This window comes from Drepanopeziza brunnea (assembly GCF_022702325.1).
Source record: "Drepanopeziza brunnea f. sp. 'multigermtubi' strain 214-2 chromosome Unknown ctg13, whole genome shotgun sequence".
NCBI classification, from domain to species: Eukaryota; Fungi; Ascomycota; class Leotiomycetes; order Helotiales; family Drepanopezizaceae; genus Drepanopeziza; species Drepanopeziza brunnea.
In genome coordinates this window covers 14,354-38,165 of record NW_027094076.1, presented here as the reverse complement: position 1 = coordinate 38,165, position 23,812 = coordinate 14,354, and the positions used below count along the sequence as shown (strand labels likewise).

At 52.8% G+C, this 23,812-nt stretch overlaps 5 protein-coding genes across 5 annotated transcripts; 1 reads left to right on the top strand and 4 right to left on the bottom strand.

Moving 5' to 3' along the window:
* Positions 1 to 2,396: 2,396 nt before the first annotated feature.
* Positions 2,397 to 4,179, bottom strand: L3040_007347 (uncharacterized protein; the record flags this gene model as incomplete). Its single annotated transcript, XM_066154817.1, has 4 exons — positions 2,397 to 2,753; positions 2,821 to 3,112; positions 3,165 to 4,019; positions 4,157 to 4,179. The coding sequence occupies 4 exons, from the start codon at positions 4,177 to 4,179 to the stop codon at positions 2,397 to 2,399; spliced, it is 1,527 nt and encodes a 508-aa protein (XP_066010710.1).
* A 7,268-nt stretch (positions 4,180 to 11,447) lies between these two features.
* Positions 11,448 to 12,806, top strand: L3040_007346 (uncharacterized protein; the record flags this gene model as incomplete). The annotated part of the gene is made up of 1 exon (XM_007296540.1): positions 11,448 to 12,806. One exon carries the CDS (start codon positions 11,448 to 11,450, stop codon positions 12,804 to 12,806), a length of 1,359 nt encoding a protein of 452 aa, XP_007296602.1.
* A 3,376-nt stretch (positions 12,807 to 16,182) lies between these two features.
* On the bottom strand, positions 16,183 to 17,405 carry L3040_007345 (uncharacterized protein; the record flags this gene model as incomplete). The annotated part of the gene is made up of 2 exons (XM_007296538.1): positions 16,183 to 17,269; positions 17,335 to 17,405. The coding sequence occupies 2 exons, from the start codon at positions 17,403 to 17,405 to the stop codon at positions 16,183 to 16,185; spliced, it is 1,158 nt and encodes a 385-aa protein (XP_007296600.1).
* A 565-nt stretch (positions 17,406 to 17,970) lies between these two features.
* Positions 17,971 to 19,005, bottom strand: L3040_007344 (uncharacterized protein; the record flags this gene model as incomplete). The annotated part of the gene is made up of 1 exon (XM_007296537.1): positions 17,971 to 19,005. One exon carries the CDS (start codon positions 19,003 to 19,005, stop codon positions 17,971 to 17,973), a length of 1,035 nt encoding a protein of 344 aa, XP_007296599.1.
* A 739-nt stretch (positions 19,006 to 19,744) lies between these two features.
* L3040_007343 (uncharacterized protein) lies at positions 19,745 to 21,596 on the bottom strand (the record flags this gene model as incomplete). The annotated part of the gene is made up of 2 exons (XM_007296536.1): positions 19,745 to 21,296; positions 21,433 to 21,596. 2 exons carry the CDS (start codon positions 21,594 to 21,596, stop codon positions 19,745 to 19,747), a joined length of 1,716 nt encoding a protein of 571 aa, XP_007296598.1.
* Positions 21,597 to 23,812: the final 2,216 nt, after the last annotated feature.

Here is a 23,812-nt window from a genome sequence, read left to right as displayed (position 1 = left end):
AATTGACGCTCTTTTACGACTCTTTCGGCGGTCTTTCTTCTTTTAAAGTAATTCACGGCTACGCTTTTCGGATTATTTAAAATTAAAGCTTAAAACGATCTAACGATTAAACCTTTTTTCGCAAGCTTAATTAAAACGAAGCTCGCGCTTACGCTAACCGCTACTTTAAAGCTTAAAACTTCGCTAAAAAGCACTTTTAGCGCGCTTAAGACCGTATAGCTAAACAAGCTAATAAATTAAAGCGCTCGGCTAACTTCGACGTTAATAATAAAGTTTAATTAAATATGCGCTCGTTCTTTACTTTTCGATCGTTAAAAAAGCTTAATAACCTTACGAACGGATTATTCGAAGTTATCGACAACGTTTATAATAACTTTAAACTTAAGCTTTTCGAGTTAATAAAAGTTTATTTAGTCTTTTACTTTAAATAATTACGAAAAGCTCTTAATAATTTTACTTTCGAGCAGATTATTTTTAAACTTGATCCGATTAATATTATTAGCGAACTTAAGTACGAAGTAAAAAACATCTTAATCGTATATTAAATTAAAAAGCACTTTAAATACCGCGCTTTTTAGCTCGGCCGCGATATTAACTTTACTTAATACCTCGCTTCCGATTTTATGTACGCTCTTTTTAAAGTACGTGACTTTTATTTAAAATACAAAAAGCTCTTCGGCTTTTTCGCGAAGCTTTTCGATTAAATCAAAGCTTATTCGAACGGTATTGATGACTACGATCACTTGAGCAGTGATAAAGCAATAGATAAACGCTCGAAGACGAGCTTTTTTCGAACGGAAAAGTAATGTGACGATACGTTAAGTCTTTTAAACGCACTTTATATACGTTAAGCTACTTTCTTTTTTTCTTCTTTCGTATTTTTCGTATTTTCTTATTCTCCGCTTTTGACTTATAAATTATAGTTTACGAGTCTTTAGCGCTTCTACTTTCGTATATATAAACTTCAGCTACCTTCGACTTTTACACTCGGTAGTTGTTAATTCTAAGTCATTACTTTGAGATTTTCTTAAGCTCTTATATGAACCTTCGCGCTCCCGTAAGTTCCTTCAGGTAATCGCTTAAGGTCGTCACATAGCGCATGTAGGAATACGCCCAAGAGACCTGGCGTGTCGTCATACCTCTGAAGCTTTGCATAATCCCCCGCGCTCCTGCAAGTTCCTCAGGTAATCGCTCAAGATCGTCATACTTGAGACACTTGCTTATCCTGACTATTACCGAAAGCCCGCAGGTAAAAGTCAGCGCACTGATTATTAGGACGAAGTTGTAATAAGAACCAGTGCCAAGGCCTGAGGCTCGTGCACTGCCAAGTCTGGTGGGCGCACCCTGCTTTCCTTCTACTATACCTAGCAATACAATATATATATGTATATATGTTTATATGCATATATAAATATTTTCTTTAATTACAAAAAGACATATAAAAATAAGCCAAAACGTAGGTGTGGTGGGCATTTTATTAGCCCTTAAATTCTTAGCTAGCTAGCTCAATCTAATCTAATCGATACCCAATTCGGTTCAATTCAGTTCATATTCTTTTCCTATTCTCATCCACATTCCAATCCCAATTCCATTCTTATTTCTAACCGACCATGCTGACTATGCGTACAATAAAGTCCAAATTTTCAAGATTACTCGATAGCGCCATCCCAATTTTCTTTTCTCTTTTCCGTACACACCTAAACTGATGCCCGTCGCCGCCACTGATATAAAAAAGGCGTGGTTTTTTTTAAATAGAGGAATCCAATCGAACCCACCTTCCACCGCAAGCCAGAGAGAGAGAAAGTAGGACTTTGCCGCCACGCTTTTTCCAACCGGATGTCTTTTCTTCCTCTTTTTTTAAACCCCTTTCTACTCACCTATCCTTATCGCCCTCCCGCCAATACATACACCGTCGCCGCATTGGAGAAGGGAAAAAGGAGTTTGATGACGATGAGAGTTGAGGATATCCTGGGGTGCAATCCGTGCCTGAATTATTTTTGAAGAAGGAATAAAAAATTATAACGAAAAGAAATAAAGAACTTTTTTATATCCCCAGCGAAAGAAGTAGTAGTACTGTGGGCCCTACTCCCCCATTCAATGCAACGCACGAAAAGGAATAAGAGAACGGGGAAAAGTGAGGTGAGGGAGAGAATCCAGAAACTCCTGAAAATGCATGCATCATAGCTGAGCCAAAACCCGGAAAGCAACAATTTTTACGCAACTCCACAATCTCCTTGTTCCGTGGAGCCAAGTTTTGATCCCATTCATGAATCGTGAAATCGTCACCAGAGATGAAAAAGGGAAGAAGAGAATAAGAGGAGGAAGAAGAAGAAGAAGAAGGAAAAAAACAAGAATTGATGCTGTTAAATGAAAAACTGCCACGGATAAATGCTGCACTAGCGTCCATGGAGTTCCATCGCCATCGAACAAGAATCCGACGAGGCGTCGTCGGCCGAGGAGTCCTCCGACTCTTCGATTTCGATCCTCGTGTCCAAAATTTCGGTGTCGGATGTGCTGCTTTCGTCGTCTGAATCGACTTCCATCTCCGTCGTGATGACCATGCTCTTTTCCTCAGGTGCGCTGAAGGCTTTGGGATCGGCGGAGCAGCTTCGCACGTAGGGCTTTTCATCATTGTAGCGAATGAGACCCGGGTGATTGCCCGGTGGCAAGGTAATGCTCTCGCTGCGACGGCCACGCCGGGTCATACGCTCCGCGTCGTGTTCGTCGCCATCCTCTCGGCTACCCCACGAGGTCTGTGTTTGGTCAGATGAAAGAAGAAGGAAAAAAACGAAGCAGGAGGCTTAGGATCCGTGCACTTACAGTGTTCCAGGTCAAGAAAGCATAAATCTTGATGAAACTGTGGAAATAGCCGAAGAGGATCGAGAGTGGCAGGTACATGATATCTACGGGATTGCGTCTGAACAGACCGACTAGCTTGATCACCTTGATCCAACACATGAACAGTACTTGGGCTATCATGCAATAGAGATGCCCATTTCCAGCCAAGTTCTGGGTTGCGCGGTGGCAAGCCCAAAGGATGAAGGGGTCAAAGGCGACGGAGAGTGTGGTAAAAGTGGCCAGGTGGAGCGAATATGCCGACCAAAGTTGTGTACTAATGAATATTAGCGAGAAGGTCAGAAGGGTGGTTTTCGAAAATGTCTCACCGCCAGATGTGTCTTTCGACGACCATGCTGGTGTAGTTGCTACGCCAATTGCTGCGTGCCCATCGAGCACACTGGTACAGAAACTTGATATCGTTCTCCAGGGTCGTCTCAATCTCGCACTGGTGGTTGTACTGAATCCAGGTCTTCCACCGGTTCGATACCAACCACCGAGTCACAAAGTTGTCATCGTCGGCATTGAGCTGATATTGGCCCCAGCGCTCGGTCTTGAACCCATCGAGGAAGAGAGGGCTCTGAAGGATCTCCGAGCGAAAAGCGCAAGTCCGTCCAGACATACAGGAGGTGCCGCCGTCAATGTTATGGGTGGCGGATATCTCGAAGTTGCGTCTCTCGATGTACGCAGCTCCCAACCAATTGGCGCAAAATGCTTCAAAGGTGCCAGTTGTGAGTCTCTTCACTCTCTGGTTCGGTCCAACGCCGCCAATCCTTGCATCTTCAAAGGGAGCCAGGAGCCAGGGGAGAATTGTGCTTGGCCACGTGACATCGTCATCCGCCATAATGATCAGAGACGTCTTGACCTTGGGGATCGCCTCACAGACCTGGATCCGCTTGTTGGCGATCGGGGTGTGGAAGATGCGGATGTTGGATGCCTCCAGTGTTTTGGTGAACTGTACCAATTTCTGGTATTTAACCGAGGTCGTGACTAGCAGCAGCTCGTACGGGTGGCACGCCAAGATGCTCTGCAACGACTCCCTCAACTCCTCGAAATTGTTGTGGATCGTGGGAATGATGACCGTGACATCTTTCGAAGTGTACGATGGATTCTCGGGTATTGGGATCGATTTGTACATCCAGTGGCTCACGGTATTTACAATCGTGCGGACATATCGATGTATCCTAGGGAGAAGCTATTAGCATGCAGACCAGAGAGTCGGTCAGTCGTATAGATATATATAAACACGTAAACATCCGTATGTTGGGGTGACAACTTGTAGCATCTCGGGCATGGAAGATCATCGGTTCTAATAACATACCAGAAAAACAGAAAGAGTGCCATCCATGTCGAATGTTCGAAAGTCCAACCGTACCCCCACCACATATTGAATGATTCCAACATTCGTCGAATGTCCAGAGAATGTGGAGTCGGCCTAGGCTTGCCAACTCAACGATACCCTAGAGCAGATTGGGGTCTCTACCGCTTGCCCTTGTATGTCGGCTCAATTGCCACCGCGGGGTGATCGGGGGAGGTGGTAATGGAGCGATCATGGGACGGATGCCGTGGCAGGGCGATTGTGGCCGACGTGGAAAGATTTATATTGATATATATGCCTGGATGGAAGAGGAGGAGGAGGAAGATGTGGAGTTTGCCGATTCGAGGACTCGGGAGGGTAGATGGAAGATCTTAGTTTTGAGAGGGGAGGTATCGAATACTGGCTGAGGCGGATAGGTAGATGAGACGCAGTTGAGTTTTGGGAGTTCGGGAGCTGCGATGAGAGAGACTCAGAGATATCTGCGGTATCGAATCCGGCCCAATTGGACAGAAACTGGAGGGATAAAGCAGAAAAGTGCAATCACTAGATCCAGTAGTGAAAATGTATTTCGTGCTATGCAAAGCTAGCCAACTCAAATGTCCCAAAACCTATTGGAAAGTCCAAGCCAAGCAGATCCGCAAACGTAACGCCGTGCCCGACAAAGACGAAGACGAAGTACACCAATGTACTGTACTGAGTGAGTGACCGACCGACTGATTGATTGATTGACTGCCTGACTGATTGACTGATCGATTGACGGTACTTTGGTGATTTTTGAATCTTCTTTTTCTTTTCGCGGAGGCGGCCAAAAAGCGAGGGCGAGGTCGAGGAGATGCAAAGACGGTAGGCAGATAGATAATGAAGGATGGGTAAGAATAACGAAGGACCGCGACGAACAAGACCACGAAAAAGACCGTCAATTCCCAAGAAGGAGGTGCTGGATTCCCGTTGATAAGAATACAGTACGTACCAGTGCCCTCTCTCTTTATACAGGACAACATGAAGGTCGTCGAGATGTCATACTGGACCATCCATTCGGCCTTGCCCCCCACAGGGTCTGCGGAGGACTATATAGTTTTAACGACTGCCAACACCGGAGACGGCACCAGAGCTTCTAAGAGGCGGACGCGAAACCCGATCGGTCATATCTGCTGCTGCAAGAAGCCCGTACCGTAGTCAAGTAGGCAGTACCGTAGTCAGACGTTAGTTTTTGCGGGATGCTTGATGCAGCTCAGGGATTCGAGAAGGGAGTGGGAGTGGATTCGGTGGGACGGGACTAACGGGGGGGATGGTGGTCAAAGGGTCAAAGAGGTACGGCTCCGTAGGTACTAGTCGATGTGAGGGGGTGGGCGAGGAGATACAATTAGTAGTACAACTATTTTAGAAATAGTGGTATAAGGATAAGGGAAGTCAGTGCTTGAAGTACGGACGTTTTTACCGGCCTTCCCATGCCTGGGAATTGTGGAGGAGAGGTAGGGGTTGGTTTGTGAGTGGGAGACATGGGTAGGTGGCCGGTACAGTGGGTGATGCCGGGAGGGGGAGCCAGTGGTGTAGGTGGCCAGCTTGGCTATTGAGAAATGGGTGGATGTTGGTGATGGTGATGGTGATGGTGGTAGTGGTAGTGGTGGTGGTGGTGGTGGTGGTGGTAGTGGTGGTAGTGGCTGTATGAGATAGCTGTATAGGATGGTTGAAGCAGTAAGAAGATTGATAGGAAGGATAGTGAGTAGGGTAATCGATAGTTGATTGTTCGTTGCTGGTACGTGCTCGAGGCCGAACTGAAAGAGGGGTTGTTAGTTATCGTTTAGTTATCATGAAGTTACCTCTTATAGTTAGTGAGAGCTATAGTTGTGCTAGTAAGGCGTTTTCTACCGAGACTGTGCTACCGATCGATTGACTAGCTAGCCAACAGCCTTTCAGTGGTCAGAGATAGAGCTGGTAGGTTGAGTAGAGATCTGGAAGAAAAACAATGAATAAATGTCGCAAGCGGAAGCATCTACCATACATATATTTATTTGTTTACTTACAACCGAGCCTCCTTGATAGCAATGGCAAGACGCGAGGCTCTCTTCATATTACTTCTTTCTCGCTACAGAAGATGGAACAACGGCCGATGATGCACATCCTCTCCCAGCGCTGGGATGGATCACTACTGGGGCCCAGCGCCATTCAGTTCTCTTAAACACCCTGGCCGGGATCCCTGGTACCTGGCCCCGGCCTCACCTCCACAATGGACCCGTGCAGGCCTCGGCCATCGGTCATCGTTGCTGCAGGCCGACTGATTTGGTGGATTATTATTATTGTACGCCATCAAGCCGGAGCGTTACGTCTCATCTCGACGGTAAATTCTGCAGCATTCGCTCGTCCGGCGTGGCATGATCCTTCGCTTCGCCTCGCTTACAGCCTTCAGCCTACAGCCTTCAGCCTACAGCCTACAGCCTACAGCCTACAGCCTACAGCCTACAGGCTCCGGGCTCCAGGCTCCAGAAAGCAAAGCGGCACAATCGCCGGCGCAGGCGCCACCAATCCCAAAGTCGCGTCGAAAGCCTCCGATGGTGGCTTTTTGCAGCTCCCAGCCAAGTCACGCAAACTAGGATCACTGCCTGTCCTGCGCAGCAGCTAGCGAAAGGTCATCATGCGTGGTATGGTTGTGGTGTACCGGTAGCGTAACGAAGAGGGGCGACCATAGCTGTCTGGAGCTCTCAACCAAGGATTTAGGATGAGAGCCGCGTTATCTATAGAACTAACTTGACTCGAACCAGTTGAGAAACTGGCATGTCAACCGAAATAGAACATCGACTACGTCGAAGACAAGTCCGGAGGGTCACGAGGTCGTGCCACGTACAAGAAATACTATGTGTCCGCAGAACTAATTCTCTTTGTATTTTAATCGCGATATCAATTTCACGCCCCATTCTTACCTCATATCCAAGAATGCTTATTATGTATAGCACGCATCAAGCAAGTCCTTGGTGAACGCAGAGCGCAAGCGGATAATTCGGTTCGTCATCGCCAAAGTGACGCGATGAGCTGCATTCATGCAAGCAGAAGGGAAAAGGTTATCTCTTCTGCTGCAGTCGTAGCCATGGCTGCATACATTTTTCATGCGAGGTCGAAGTACTCCGTACGTCGTGGGTACTGTAATATCACGGAATAATAAGGCCTCGTCGCCCTGCCAGCCGGTCATGGATGACAACCGTCGCATAAGCGAAGTTCACGCTGCAGCCGCCGGAAAACAAACAACACGGACGGACATATGCGGTGGGGTAGGTAGTACCGGCACGTAGAGCTGGAGTGGGGTATAGGAGCTTGGGTTACATATTGTAGTACAACTACGGTACTTGTACTACCGCTTTGCCCTCTTTTGAAGTATTAATAATACTAAGTACCCGAGGTAGACTTTTCCTTCAACCAACATACGTAGTAGTAGGTAGTACTTCTAGCTGAAGACTGCACCTGTACGTAAATGAAACAGGGCGGCTGTTCAGCGACAGCCTGGATCCACAAATAGAGGTATATACCGTCTTATATACCCCATTCACGGAAGTAGCTCATTTCTTCCCCTGATTTAAACCTCCCGAGTGATCCCTACCTACACGCCCTTCTTCCTCAGCCCACCCCACTCGACCTCTTCTATTCTCTGTGTTCCCTCTCTCTCTGTTCTCTAGAATATCCTCTCGTTCCATATCCAAACAACAACATACGTCCAGCAAACAGCGGCAGCAGACAATCCCCCATCCTCCTCTCTCAACGCTAGCCCCTCTATCCCTTACAAACCCCAACCAAAGCCAAACATAAACATAAACATAGACTTAAGCTAATGACTCCTCCATTCCTTACAGCAGATTCAAATATAGTAGCAACCGGCGAACACCGCGCACCGCGCACCGCACACGCCATTGGCGCTTCCTGCCACCATCCTCACGATCATCCATCACGAGAATCATTATCAAACTTCCCCAACACCCCCATCCACATCTTGATCTCCCGCTGGAGCGTTCCACCAGGGATCCTCCGCATCCCTCCCCTCACCCCCCTTCCTCCCCTTCCCATCTCCCTCCCAAAACAAACAGAGTTCAGTTCCTCCGCCGCCGCACAGACATATCGGCACTTGCGGCAGAGCCGTCGAAGAACATTCCATCCCAAACCTTATTGGAAAAAGAAGAAGAAAAAAGAAGATAGTAGTCCATAGAAAAGGACGCAACGTACACACAGACACTGAAGGAAAGGAAAAAAGGAGGAGAGAGCAAAGGCTATACACACCCACACGCTGTGCCACGCCCGGATGATCACCATGATCCATGCCACCAGCACCCAACCATTCCGAGCCGGCGCGGACGAGCACAGATACCGGTAGGTACTGGTACAGCAGGCCGCACGGGTGCCGAACTCGGATTTTTTACCTCCAACTTAACCGATCCCACGCATGTGCCGAGGTGGCGCTCTTGGGTCTTCTTTTCTTTCCATCCCATTCCATTCCTTCACCTCTCGTGCGAAGACCTCTTTTTCCGGGTTAGATCTCTGGTGCAACTACTACTGCCTGCCACAGCAAGCAAGCAAGCAAGCAAGTAGTAGTATTAGCAATGATCTACGTCGGGCGGGTATCCAAAACGCAATGCTTGGACCCTAGGACCTCCCATGGGCTACGGCGACGTGCTAAGTCAAGGAATTGTTTACCAATCAAGCGAAATGCGATTTTTGGTGGGGGAGAGGGGGTGTGGGGGGGGGGAGGGGAGAGATATATAACTACAACTATATCCGAGCTGAGCTTCAGCCTCCCCCTTCGCTATTTCCGGGGTATATTTAAAGGTATACATACACACAGGTAAATATGGAACATGTACAAATAGATATATTCCGTAGATACATAGTCAAATTGTACACACACAGAGGTGAATATAGATGCATACAGATAGAATAGATATAGATATATTCACATAGAGAGATGTTCAAATAGCGATATATTCACATAGAGAGATGTTCAAATAGCGATATATCCAGATAGAGATATATACATACTTCGTAGATATATATATATATATAACACAAGTGCAAATATATATCAACATATCCCTTTCCAATCCCATCCATTCATAATTCTATATGTATATATAAAGAGAACAGAGCCCCGTCAACCTCATACAGCCATATATATATATACAAATAAATATAACAGCTACCAAGCAACCAACCAACATGATAAAGAATCGTCCCCCCCCCTCCCTTCCCTCTTAAATCCACAACCATCCATCCCATCCACGAACGAGCCAAAAATTAAAAAATAAACTTGCAACCCAAACCCACCGGCTCAGTCCTCCGAATCGGCCCCCATTTCTGGAGAGAGAAAAAAAAGACAAAAGATTATCTGATTGCTGACAAATAGACAGGCCGACTGCGACTGCGGTAGCTCACGTGCTGATAATCGTACCTGATATACATAAGCGAGAGGGCGGGCCGGACGAGGGGTCAAAGGATGGAGGAAGCACTGTCGAAAGTATACAACTGGCTCTAAATGAACTGATTATGAAATACTGTACAACGAGCGACTAAGAGGAAAGGAGAAAAGAAAAAAATCATAAATCTTTCGATTGAAGTCTGTTGTTATCTATCGTACGGTAGCCGGCGGAGAAGTGAAAGAAAGGGCGGCGCTCGGTTAATCTCAATACGGTAATTCCGTCCATCATTCTTCGGCTATCGCGTAGAGAGGGAAGGGTACGAAGAGATACGGAGGTGCGGTAGATAGGCATTCCTAGATACATATCCGTGATAGCCGGCAAACTCAGCTGCAGCGTTTGTTCGGGGACTAACTTCTCTCTGTGGTTGTGCTTGATTGATATCCGTAGTACGTAGTACTGGTAAGTGCGGCAAATACTGAGTTCCTACTACTCCTGTACGTACGTACGCAGCGGCCCTGTAAAAAGCCTCACTCAGACTTTGGAGCTGAAACGCCATCGCCAACCCAATTGAGACGGTACCGTACAGCTGAGGCCCGGGTGCCATCGCGTACTCCGTACATTTATACGTACAGTCGGGTAGGGTGTTGGTAGAGCGGGAGCTTGACCTTCTCCTGCAATGCGATGCTGATTCCGAACCTTTTTGAGAGGGAAACAAGAGCTCTGGGCGTAACAGATCGCCAGTACGGTAGCAACTCCTGCACGACACAGTCAGAGCACCTGTCTGGTGTCTGATAATACCTTCTTCTGATGTTCCAAATATAAACAGAGATGTATATATAAAGGGAGGGGGAAGGATGTGTATATAGACATAGATATACATATATCTGGACTGCTCTACTTTCCGGGACCAGTCGTGGGATGGGGGAGAGGGGGTCGTCGGGTGGTGCGGGAAGCGCGTGGGGGGGGGGGGGGGGGGGGGGGCCAGTCGTCGGCAACGGCGCTGAAAGGCTGAAAGGCCAGAGCGGGCCAGGCATGCGATAAGTAAGGTAAGTAAGTCAGCACATCAGCACAGAACAGCAACAGCAGCAGCTGAGTACCGGGAGTGCGGAGACAAGCATTCAAGAGCTTTCAAGAGCAGCAAAGCCACAGGCAGAGCGGGCAGGGCCTCGTGTTGACGACGACGACGCCGACGACGACGACGACAACAAGCATCTCAGCCATCATTCCACCACGAGGACGACGGCGAGGCAGCCACGAGCAGGAGCCCAAGCACCAGCACCAGCACCAGCACCAGCACCAGCACCAGCACCAGCACCAGCACCAGCACCATCCGGGTCTTGGTTCCCCGTGCTTGCTACACTACATGACGCTTTGGATTGGACTGGACTGGACTGGATTGGATTGGATTGTGTTGCGTTGCGTTGCGTTGTTGGGGCGAGAGACCAGAGACCGAGAGAGACCGAGGCAGTGCGGATACGAGTCGGTGCGAGCCGAACAAACTCGGTCAACGTCAACGTCAACAGCGTCAACACATTAGGGCACCGCGCTGTCCACCGTGACGACGAGAGATCCGTATCATCCTCCAGGCGAGACTCCCATCTGTGCGGTGTATCTGCCCTCTCGACCTTCGCAGTATATACTTGTCGGCACCCGCTCCGTCGTTAGAGCTGGCCTGCCCGTCCTCATTCCTCGTCCCGTCCCTCCGAACTCCTCCACACCGACATTGTAGCCACCCACCGTCCGCAAGATGCAGTAACGTGGAGCCGACGTAGAATTCGAAGTAGCTGTGTATGAGTCGCTGTTGATCGTCGAAGGGACTGTGGGCCGTGGATCGTGGACCTCGCGCTGGAGCTGTTGCCTTGTCGCTGCTGTGCACACAGCAGCACCGTCTCTTCCCATCCATGGCCAGCAAGACGCGGCCATCGTCCAAGTCGCGAGGGACGAAGGTCAAGCCGATACTGCGGAAACTGACGCAGAGCGAGCGCGGCCCGTTGGATCTGGACCGCCCAGCGTCGGAGCAGGGCCGCGGCTTGGGGATATGTAGCAGTGGGAGTGGAGGAGGATGTGGAAACGGAGGCGGTGATGGAGATGGATACGGGTACGGGTACGGGTATGGATATGGATATGGATATGGATATGAATATGAGTGCGAATATGGCTTCAGCTTCGGCGTCGGCGTCGGGGCGGCAGCAGGAGCGACGGGACGGTCCTCCTACGACACGCAGATCCGACGAGGCTACGGCCACGGCCATGGGCGTAGCCATAGCCATAGCTATCACCACCGCTCTACCAGTGGAGCCTCGCAGTTCTCGACGACAACAACAGCAAGCGGACACCGCGCCGGTTCCTTTGTACATCCTTTCCAGCAAACTCCCCGACCATACACGCCTCCGCTGCGCACCGCGGCCTCGTACCAGCACTCTCTGCGCGAGAGCGACCTCAACTACGACCACAGTCCGGCGCTGACTGAAGATGAAGGCCAATTGCGCTCTGCCAGCCAGACCAACATTCACCATCCCCATCCGCATCCTTACGCTCACTCCCAGCCGCATGCCAATTCCAGTCACAACCTTCACCACCTCCGCTCACCTTCCAACTTCTCAACCCACACGTCCTCGGCATCGATAAGTCTCTCGTCGTCCTCCCCCGCCCTTCACCAGCAGCACCCCCTCCGGGCTACAACCACCAAGCAGGCCTCGTTATCCCGGCTCGCGCTCGCAACCTCCCACACATCTCTCCACCTGAACTCGAGCCTCGCCTCGGACATCCCCTCGCCCTCCGACACCATGTCCCCCGCCTACGCTCTGCGCTCCTCGCTGGACGGCTTCCGCATCCGCTCGCGCTCCGACGCGGCGCATCCCCCCGGCCGTAGCCAGACCATCTACGAGGCGCGGCGCAAGTTCCTCGAGAAGGAGCAGGCCGAAGACGAGAAAGCCGCGCGCGATGAGGTCCGCCGGCTCGAGAAGCGCAACCAGAAGGAGGCACAGAAGATCGACCGCGGCCATCGCCGCTCGTGCGCGTCCTCAGACCGTACCCGATCGAAGCGCTCCAAGTCGGATCTGACGATGCAGGAGAAGATGGAGGTCTTCGTCGGCCGCGAGTACAGCTCTGCGGCGCAACAGCCGACGCCCAGCCTGATGCCGGGAGCGGAGAGCTACCAGCAGCGGAGATCGGGAACGGCGAAGCTGAAGACGCATTCGGCCTGGACCAAGTTCGTGATGTGGATTCGAACACGCTTCATCCGCTCGAGCAAAGATTGAGGCCCGTTGGGGGCTTTCCACGGCGGAGATGGAGTGCCGGGTAGCTGCCCTTCGAGTCCTCCTGGATCCCTCATCGGGTCCCCCACCCGAAACACCCCATCCATCCATACAAATCTCACGTACATGACCTCCCTCCTCAGTACACGACACGATAACCACGACGGTCAGGCGTTCAAATTGCTTTTACACGGGGCGCATTTTCACATTGATCTCACTTCACTTCACTTCTCCATCGCACTGTGGATACGCGCTGGACTGGGGTCACTGCCCACCGGCCACATGGACACCACGCTCGGCACCTTCCACATAGGGTCTCACGGTCTCTCCCCTCCCCCTTTTTTCTTCTTTTGATCTTAACGGCCGACGGTACACTAGAAAATTCTCGGTGCGGCAAGCAAGGCGTTAGGAATGGGTCCGGGTGGGCTTATTTTCTTCTTCTCATTTCATTCTTCCAGCTCGGACGTTGGTTGACAAAACCAAGCTGTACAGAGCTGGGACGAAGGCAGCGGTTTTTGTGTTCCTCCTCCCTCTTCTAGGAATTGGACACGGCGGCTTTTTTTTTTGTTTTGTTTTTTTGTCTTTTGAGGCAAGATGATGGCCTCCTTGGTGGATGGATGGATGAATTGGTGGGTGGAAGGGGAAGCAGGGGGCGATAGTGTTCTATGATTGCCTTTCCAACTGGTGTCTACATCGCTTTTGCCTTGCTTTGCAAAGTCTTTCGGATGGGGTTGTGGATGGGAGTGGAGTGGAGTGATTCGGGAATGGATACAAAGACAAATCAGTTGGAGGGACGGGTGGGCATCAGCGGGCCACAAGAGGAGCAAGAGCTCAAGCCAGCCGTTGTGAGCGTCGTTGCGATGGGAATTACAGGGCGTGACAGCGATGCTGCATCCGAGGCTAGGTTGAGCAAAGCAAAGCCATGCAAGCAAGCAAGTGAGAGAAAAGCAAATGCCTAGCAATCAATGAATGTCTATCCACCAGCTCCCTATGCCAATAACGTTTTCTTTTCTTCTGTTCTCTCTTGGTAGTTTAGGCACGGCAGGGCAGGAAGAGCGTGATGTCTCTGGGGCGGGCGGGGGGCGGTGGAAGGGAGAGGGGAGAGGGGAGGTGTTTGTTTATTTGTTTCTGTCTTTTTTTTTTTTTTTTTTTTCGGAACCCGTTTAGAGATCGGAAGATATATTCATTTGCTTCATACTTGTCTTTATAATTTGCCATTCTGCTCGCAGCTTGCAGCTTGATGGAGCGAAAATAGAGGAGAGAAGAGAGAGAGAGATGGAATTGGGGTTGGAATTGAGGCATGGAGAAGAGAGAAGAAGAATCGTAAGATCGAATATAGCTTGCGTTCTTTTGGGTTTTGGCTTGGATATTGGTTGATTGCTTTTTCCCTTCATACGATTTCATGATTCATTGATTGGTACTTAAAGTGAAGGAGGAGAGGAGAAAGAAAAGGAGAAAGGGAGGAAGGAAGGAAGGAAGGAAGGAAATAAATGAGGGAGTCAAATGACGCGAAACTCGAGACGCGTCTGATAGTACGGTGGTTAGTAGTCGAGGAGGTCCTGGAGAAATCGCGGTTGAGGAAATCAACGAATGGAACGAGTAGTAACGCAATCAATCAATCAACTTCATCTGTCTCTGCTTGGGTATCGGGATCAGCAATTCGCTTGCGCAGCTGTCACTCCAGTATCAAACTCTCTCCCTTTCTGAGGTCGTCGCATTGCTCTTCACTCAGTCCCTCAACCTCAGTCCCTCTTAAGTCTGCGCCCTTCTCTTCTCTCTCTCTCTCTCTCTCTCTCTCTCTCTCTCTGAATGGCCTCCTTCAAACTTATGTCCTTGCGATCCTGCACCAGCTGACCACCCTACCCCCCTCCTTGAGCTCATCGGGCGTACCAATCCAGTCCCTCGCTTGCAATGGCCGTTGTACACTCAGCCCAATGTGAGCACCCATGCTCAGCTGAGCGCCCAAGCTGATATCGGCAAATCCATGCAGCCGCAGCGCCAGCCTCTTGACAGGAGGCTCGGCCTCTGCCCCCGGAGCGAGGTCCGCGCGAGATCCCCCCTGCGGCGTGTCGATCACCGGGTTTCCGACTCCGGTACCAGGGAGGGTCAAGATAACTAACTAACTAACTAACCATCACAGCCGAGCGATAGAAAGATACGGTAGAACAGCCGATCCCGACCGGCAGACGCGCAGCTCGGCTGATGCCCAGCCAGTGCGGCAACGGACGCGACGAGCTCTCCCTCCAAGTCCCCAGTGAACCGCGGCACCTCCCTCGCTCACGGAATCACAAAGTGTCCCCAGGAGCGTAGCGCGGAAAGCTGCTTCCGTCGCTGCACAGACGGGGATGCACGGGGATGCCTCGAGGAGCGTGTCTCGGTAGGTGCATAGGTATATGGTCCGTGAACGCGTGGGCCACCATGATGGCGTCTAGAAGGCTCTCTCCAGCAGCAGCAGCAGCAGCAGCAGCAGCAGCAGCAGCAGCAGGATCAGCAGCAGCCGTGCACCGCCGCGGATCCACCGGATCCCCGAGCGGCATCTTTCGATTCCCCAGATCAGCTCCTCCGTCCGGCGCGGCAATCGTCTGCACGGCGCGGTCCTCGACGTGCCACTACTGCTGGCTAGAGAACTTGGCCGCGTCACTCTGCCCGCCCCGGAAGCCAGGGATCGATCAAGACGTGGTACCGTGGTACAGCCTCCGGCTGCTCTCTTGCTGCGACTCGCATTCGGGATGGGGGCGGAGAGAGCAGCCCATGTCGTGTCGGCGTTGAGGTGCGTGAGGAGCGATCGGCGGGAAGAGAGTTTCGCCCGCCCAGCAAAGCTCGCTTGACTCTGTTTACACGCTTGGGTGTGGTGTGCAGCACCATGCTCTTTGGTTCACTCTCTTGACGACGGACGGTCTACTTGTCTATTAGGCAGGCAGTGGTTTTTTTCAATTAGTTTTTTTTTTTTTTTTTTTTTTTTTTTTTTTTTTTTTTGTCATCTTGCGGTACGTTTCTTTATCTTATGTTTGACGCGGCTCTTCCTCGTCTTGCTCGTTGTTCCAATTCTAGCATCCGCAGTTCTCGGGCACTTCATCTTCATTAGATGAGATGTAGAGATTTCTGGGAAACATCCATTCGTTTTTGGTCATTACTTTACATGAATTCTTCCAGCCCTAGATCGATCAATCGTTTCTCTTCAGTCAAGTCTACCTCACCCAGAAGCTTGCACACCAGTCCATGCCGAGTCTGGCTCAATCTCCGGCGAGTCGGCGGCATCAAGCCCTGCGATTCGTCTTGATTTAATCCACAAGACAAATTCAAGTCGGCATTGGCAACAGGTGAGGGGGTTTGTTTACTTCTCCTTTCAATGCTTCATCTCGTATTTACAAATCCACCGCTAAGCGAGATCCGGATCCTGCGAAGGTCTGACGAGGATCTTGACATGTTCCGTCTTGTTATGGATAAGCTCCAAGAAGGCGCCCTCCACCACGTCCTCCAGCGGCACGATCGAAGTGATCAGGTCCGCCGCGTCCGGCAGCTCCCCCGCCGCCAGCGCGCGCAACACCTCTTCGAAATCCTCGCGCGTGTAACAGATGCCGCCCATGAGCCTCGCCTCCTTGAAGGTGAACGCGTTGGGGTTGACGAGCAGCGGCTTCTCGTGGATCGCCACGTTGAAGACCACCCCGCCCGGCTTCACCACCGCCAGCGCCGTGTCCAGCGTGGATTGCAAGCCCGTCGCATCGAACGCGATGTCCGCCCCGCCCTCCCCCATCTCCCGCGCGACAGCCTCCCGCACCGCATCCGCATCCGCAGCCGGCTCCGCCTCGGCCCCGGCCGCAGCACGGCGGAGGGGGTTCACCACGACGTCCGCGCCGAACCGCGCCGCCTGCCGCGCCCGCGCCGCCGCCACCTCGCTGACGACCACCGTGCGCGCGCCGCGCGCCCGCAGGAGCAGCAGCAGCGCCAGCCCCACGGGGCCCGCCCCCAGCACCACCACGTCCTGGCCGGCCGCGAAGCCCGCGAGGCGCAGCATGTGCGCCGCCACGGCTAGGGGCTCGACCAGCGCCCCGACCGGCAGCGAGACGCCCGGCGGCAGGCCCAGGCAGCTGACGGCCTTGACGACGATCTCCCCCGCGAGGCCGCCGCCGCGGGCGCTGAGCCCGTAGCACGTCCAGCGCGCGCAGAGGTTCGGCCGGCCCGCGCGGCACGCGGCGCAGGCGGCCCGGCCGTGGTGCCGGTCGTCCATGGACGGGTTGACGCAGATCCGCTGGCCGACGTGGAGGGCCGCCGTCACGCCGGCCCCGACCTCGAGGATGGTGCCCGACATCTCGTGGCCGAGGGTCACGGGGAGTTCGGCGCCGCTGTGGGGGTTCTTCTGCCCGGGCTGGGGCGGGAAGATGGGCCCGCCCAGGTACTCGTGGATGTCGGTGCCGCAGATGCCGCAGTACGCGATCTTCACGCGGACCTCATCGCTCCCGCATGGACTGTCAGACGTGTCAGGGTCGGTGGATCGTAGTCTAGAGCATGTGGATGTGTGAAGGTCACTGACGCTGCCTGGACCGATTCCAGCTTGATGTCTCCTCTTCCGTAGAACCGGAGAGCTCGGATATTGGCAGCCATGTCGAATGAAGCAAGGTTGGACGTGGAGCGTAGTACTGCGTAGAGAGCGAGCGAGCCCAGTTTATATAATGAGATAACGTGCTGTCAATCGATACTGTGTAAGCCTGTTATATATTCAGTAACAGAACCGCAACGTCGGGGAAGCTCGCTTGCTGTTCACAGCTGGGCACCCTCTGATTATAGATATATATATGCACCAATATACGTATGTATAAATACACATCAACACTATAGCCGAGAAGTCCGCTTGGCTTCCAGACCCACTCTCCACCTCCCTCCATCATCTCCACACCCTGATACTCTGCCAAGAAGAGGGGTATTGTTGATCTGTTGAGAAATTCCATTTCAATGTTGATCGGCCGGCTTTCTAAGCGGGGTAATGAAGCCGACCAAGAAAGGCAGGAGCATAAGGTTAAGATATGCACTCCGTGCATCAAGTACTCGCGTAGATAATGAGAATCTTCGACTAGTTCCCTACCTATTAGTTATCGGTTATCTCATAATGGCCGGGTTGTAACTTGGAATTTGTAGCGATTCGACTGGATACATGCATACGTGATACTATTCAAGAAGCCACGGCCTTCGCGTAGCCCTTGTACGCTGCAGTGTCTTCGGCCATAATCACCGGGATCTCGTCGTCCCTTAACGACTCAAAAGTCGACTTCTCCTGCGGCTTCCACCCCAGCGCCCGCAGCCGATTCGCGCGATTCCGGGCATTCTCGCCCACCACGGCCATCGACCACTCCCCAAACAGATCCCCGTACAGCTCGGCGGGAATCTCCCTCGGCGCCGCATCGGCTATCTCGCCCGCGGCAACCAGCGCCTGCCCCACGGCTGCCGCCATCTCCTTCCACGAGAGCTCCTCCCCGTTCTCGATGAACCAGTAGGGGTTCTCGAGCACCCGCTCGCCATCCGTCGCCTCCATCCAGTGCAGGATGGTCAGGTACCCGCGCGCGAGGTCCGTCACGTGCACCTGGCCCCAGACCGCGAGACCCTTGCCCACGTAGCCCGCGTAGCCGTGCTTGCGGGCAAAGCGCGCCATGGTGGGGATCTGGATGGACAGCTTGCCCGACGCCTTGCCGAGGCCGTAGATGACGGGCGGGAGGACGATGGAGATCTTGGCCCCGGCGCCCAGCTCCCGGCGTCGCGAGAGGATTGCGAGGTCGACCATGCGGTGCGGCGCCGCGTCGTCGATGGCGTCGATATCCGCGGGTCGGTCATCTTCGTAGATCTGGTCGCTCTTGAAGGCGCCGTCGGCCTTGTCGGTGAGCTCGCTGCAGCCGCTCGTATGGATGTAGATGGTGCTCTCCCCCGCGGCTTTGCGCTTCGCGATCCCGTCCAAGACGGCCTCTGCGGAGGGCTGGTGGTCGGCCGTCGCCGTGTGGATGACGATGTTGGAGCGGGCCGCCGTGGCGGCGATGATGTCGTGGTCGTCCAGGTTTCCCAGGACGGTCTTGCTTCCCCGGGTCTTCAGCTCCGCCGCGGCCTCCGGCCTCCGGACGAGCGTCGTGACCTCGTAGCCTTCTCTGAGCAGCTCGGCGAGGATCTCGAGACCGATAAAGCCCGGGCCAAGCAGAAATACGCTTCCTTTGGGGGCCATTTCGTCCTGGTGTTCGACAGCGAGGGGATGACGATGGAAGATTGGCTGATGGATGATTGATTATCTGATCAAACTTGACCTGTTCGTGTGCGCATGCGGATATAAGTAGGGAAACCGAATCTTACTACAAGCTGTGGCGAATGGATGATCCTGTTGATTTCTCATCCCGACAAAGATATCCTCCTCCGTCGTGGTTTTCCTAAGCGAACAGAGATCCAGAAACACGAAAACGAAAAGCGTCAACCGACGTCACTCGTATGACTAATATGCCACTATCCGGGGCCCGTTCCCGAGACCGGCTGCAAGATGGATGGGCCGACGAAACAATGGCGTCAAAGTGGACGAGTGGATGCCGTGAGCTTTGCTTCTCAGACGGGAAAAGTCTCTCAACTCAATCGAACATATCTTGGCAAACCTGACTAAACTTGCTGCGCAACTCAATCGACGACTGACTGGCTGCAGGGCTCCACTATTTCCCCTATCAGGCGATTCGTATAGCCAGCGAGCCGAGAATTACATAATGTCAACAATAACAACAACTCTACCCGCGATGATACCGAGACAGGTTCTGCAAAATGAGAGACGGAGAAGTGGAAATCTAGAAGGCGATGATGGTGGAGTGCATGGAATACACGTCTTACGGGATAGGTGAACTTAGCAAACCAGTATCAAAATATCTACTACTAGCTATCCAAGAAAGCTGCTGCATAGATGTGAATCAAGTCAACATCCATGCCCCTCACGATACCCGGAAGCCTCGCAAGTCGTCCTCGATCCGGTCGCGCACCTCCTTCCGATACGCACCCAAGCCGCCAAAGTAGAACACGGTCGCGGCCTTCTTCCCCGGAATGTTCTTGCCGAATATCCACGAGTCGACCCTGCGGAACAAGCTGTCGGCACTGATCCGCTCACAGTGCTCCGTCCAGCTCTTCTCCGCCTCTAGCTCGGCCTCAATCACGCCGCGACAGACGACGCCTGGGCCGGCTTCCTGCGTCTGACTCCCGCCCTGCGCCTGGGTCGGCTCAGGCATGGTGAAGCCATTCGCCTGGGCCGATGCCGGACCGCGGACTGTCGCCCGCGGTGCGGTGCTCTCCGCCCGGGCAATGAGCTCGGCGATAAAGTCCACCTGGCTCTCGATAGCCGGAGGCTGGTTCGAGAACGGGCCGTTGGGACCCAGCACCATGAACAGGTTGGGGAAGTTTGCGACGCTCATGCCCAGGTACGAGGTCGGACCCGTCTCGGCCCAGTGGTCTTTCAGCGTCTCCCCTCCTCGGCCCCTCACGCACATGCGCGTATAGTTGCCATCCACGGCATCGAAGCCCGTGGCGCAAATAAGCACGTCGAGCTCATACACCCGGCCGTCGGCGGTCTTGATGCCTGCCGGCGTGAGCTCGGTGATGGGGTGCGTCTTGATATCGACGATGTCGACGTTGGCACGGTTGAACTGCTCGTAGTAGTTCGAGTCGCACAACGGGCGGCGCGCGTACCACTGCGTCGGACACAGCTTGCGCGCCTTCTCCTTGTCCTGGACAATCGCGCGGATCTTCCGTTGGATAAAGTCCGCCGCGGCGGTGTTCGCCGCCTCGTCGATGCTAATGTCGCCGAACGTCTCGAACATGAAGCAGAAGCCGTTGCCCTTTGCCCACGCCTCCTCGTAGATCCGCTCGCGCTCCTCGGCGCTCACGCTGGCTGTCGTCCGCGTGGTCTCGTGGATGCCGAAGGCGAACTTGCTCCTCATCGCCTCTTCCCAGACTGCCCGGTAATTCTCGTTGAGGGCTTTCCGCGCCTCGCGTGTCACGGGGCCGTTGCCCGCGGGGACGGTGTACTGGGGATTGCGCTGGAAGCAGAGGAGCTGCTGCAGCTCCTCCGACTTGGCCAGGGCTGTGATGAGCTGCACGCCCGTGGACCCGTTCCCGATGACGCCGACCCGTTTGCCTCTCAGATCGGCGTCCCTCGGCCATGCGGCGGTATGGTACAGCTCGCCGGCGAACTGGTCGAGGTTGTGGATCTGGGGAAAGTTGGTCCGGGAGAGGAGGCCGAGGGCGGTGACCAGGTACGTGGTTTTCACTACCTCGCCCGTCGAGAGGGCCACCGTCCAGCGGCGCTCCGAGTCGCTCCAGTCGGCTCCCAGCATCTCGGTCCCGAACTGGAAGTGCGGCCGGAGATGGTGTCGCTCTACGACGTGTTCCAGGTATTTCAGAATCTCCGGACCTTGCAAGTACTCACTGTCCCAGGGATACTCGACGAGATCTTCGTGGTCCCAGGAGTATCGGTAGAGGAACGAACGGGTACTAAGGGTTGGGTGACTTGGTTAGCAATGATCTTGGTTGGGTGTCATGTATATATATATATATATATATATATATATATATATATATATATACATATACATCGAGAGAGAGAGAGAGGCCCCGAATTCGTACGTACTCCGACATGGCTCCCGGGTAGCGATTCCAGTACCACGTCCCGCCGACATCGCCTGCCTTGTCTATGGCCTTGACGTTCAGGCCTTGGTCGAGCAGCTTCTTGAGCTGGTAAATGCCGCCGAAGCCCGCGCCGACCACCAGAGCATCGAGGTCCTGTGGCCACATTTTGGAATGTCGCGGAAGCTGAAGCAAGCAAGTGGATTTGGAGTATTCCGTCTCGTGAGATGCGGTTCATCGAAATATTTATTTATTTACTTATCGATCGAGCGATGACATATTATGTATTTGCGTCATATTTCTGTATGTATACATGTGCATGCATACCCCGCATCCCCAACCGTCAGGATGCGCCGGATGGGGATGGGGATGGGGATGGGGATGGGGAAGGTAGAGCGTCTCTGAACATTATCCGACCCGGGATCTTTGATATCTCGATCGGTATCGGCAACGGGATCTGCGCCGACAATATATACCGTATACCATATACTGCCATCCACATTGAGTCGAGGCGCGATCGCTTACTACCTACCTACCTTACCTACCTCACTACCTCACCCACTCAAGAATGCATCCGTCGACTTACCGGTAGGTACATACCTGAGCCAAGCCACGTCCCAGCCGCCAGACCTTCCTCAACTCGCAGCACACTTGAAGTATTACCAGGACGCAGGATACGATCGCACCTGTTGCATCTAGCAGATGCTTCTTTTCGGGCCTCGGGATCTGGATCAGCTCCGACTCTTTCACAAAGTGTCAGCTAAAGTCATGTGTATGATCTCGCTGTCTGAGGACTCCGAAGAAGCCATCAATCCTATTGGAATTTGGAAATAAGATTGGGGAAGTCATGATCCGGCAGAAGATATAGATTCTGCTGCTGCTACTCTGGAGTGCGCATCGCCGGACTGACGTGTGGGGATAGTGAACCAACCGTGTTCTTGTTTTGTCTTGTTTACCTCGGTATTGATTTACCCGAAGCCTGATGGTAATCTGTAAGTACCACGGTACAGGCCTAAGTATTACCCCTCGAGGGTGCCTTAAAAGTTTAGTTTCCACTTTAAAACCCCTGTTTTCCCTACCCTCGAGGGGTAATACTTACGCCTGCGACGTAGTAAGCGAGTGAGTGGTAACGACGCCGGATTCGATTTCGATGGATGCGAGCTGTTTGTTGATTGGTGTCGGTAAAGGCCATAAGCTGTCGGACTTCTAATGCTTTATTTTTCCGGTGTATATGTATTTGATATTACTTGGTAGCTTTGCTTCGCGTTGCTCTGCTCTGCTTTGCTTTGCTTTCTCTGCGACTGGCCTCGCTTTGATAGGAGGAGCCATGAATTAGATCGATGGCGATATGGCGGGCCCACCAGCCACCAGCCACCCGCCACCCGCCACCATCTGCGCAGCTGCGCCACGGGAAGCAAAGAAGTTGATGGTGCCGAGGTCAGCGGGGTAGGTGGTATGTGGCTGTGCGGTATTCGGAAGACGCGGGGGTGGAAAGGGCGATGAAGGAAATTTACTTGAAGTACTGCTAACAAAAGATGAAAGAACATGTGTTGACAGTGACGTAAGCGGGCGAGGCGATAGTACCAGTAAGTAGCCGCGGTATTCCGTGCTCCGTTCTCCGTCCTCCGTTCTCCGTCCTCCGTACTGTAGAGCGAGTCTTGGCATTCAGGGAGTTTAAAGCAGCAGCATCGCGACTGACTTCTTTGAATGTTTCTTGGGTATCTACCGTACTACTACCGGTACTGGATCTACGCGCTGCCTTCCCCTCCTGTCCCTTCTGGACTGGATCGATGCCCGTGTCTCCACAAACAAGCCTTGAGGCCCGAGCATCGACCTTGCCGCGTCCATTGCCCACTGGGCCCCTGGCCAATGGCTGCGCGCTGTCGGCTCCGAGCTCTGGGCGCCAATCACGATAAGAAGCTGGCACGAGCATCACAAGCATCACAAGCATTACCGTACAGGCATCAACATCGTGAGCAGACAAGCGAAAAGCCTTGTTACTGTACTTAATATACGTAGTATGCTAGAGATCTGGAGATCTACCGGTAGACATCTGGATATCTAGATATCTAGACATCGACACACGCTAGATTCTGCCTCTCGACCGCCATGACATCTCACCGCCGCATGCTCGACTCGGATACGGGAGAAGATGAATGATGAGTGACTGTTGACGCTTGACGGTTGACTGTTGACTGTTGACGGCCACCTTCCGTACGAGCTCAGCCTGGGTTGATCAGGAGTGGATCCCCTATCCCTACCCAGTGGGTCTATGGTCCCACCGTCATTGCATCATCTGCGAATCAAAGGCGTCGATCGACGCCCCTCCCCCCGCCAGAATTTGCCCCGCCTTGCCTTGACTTCTTTGAGTCTGGTCCCAGTTC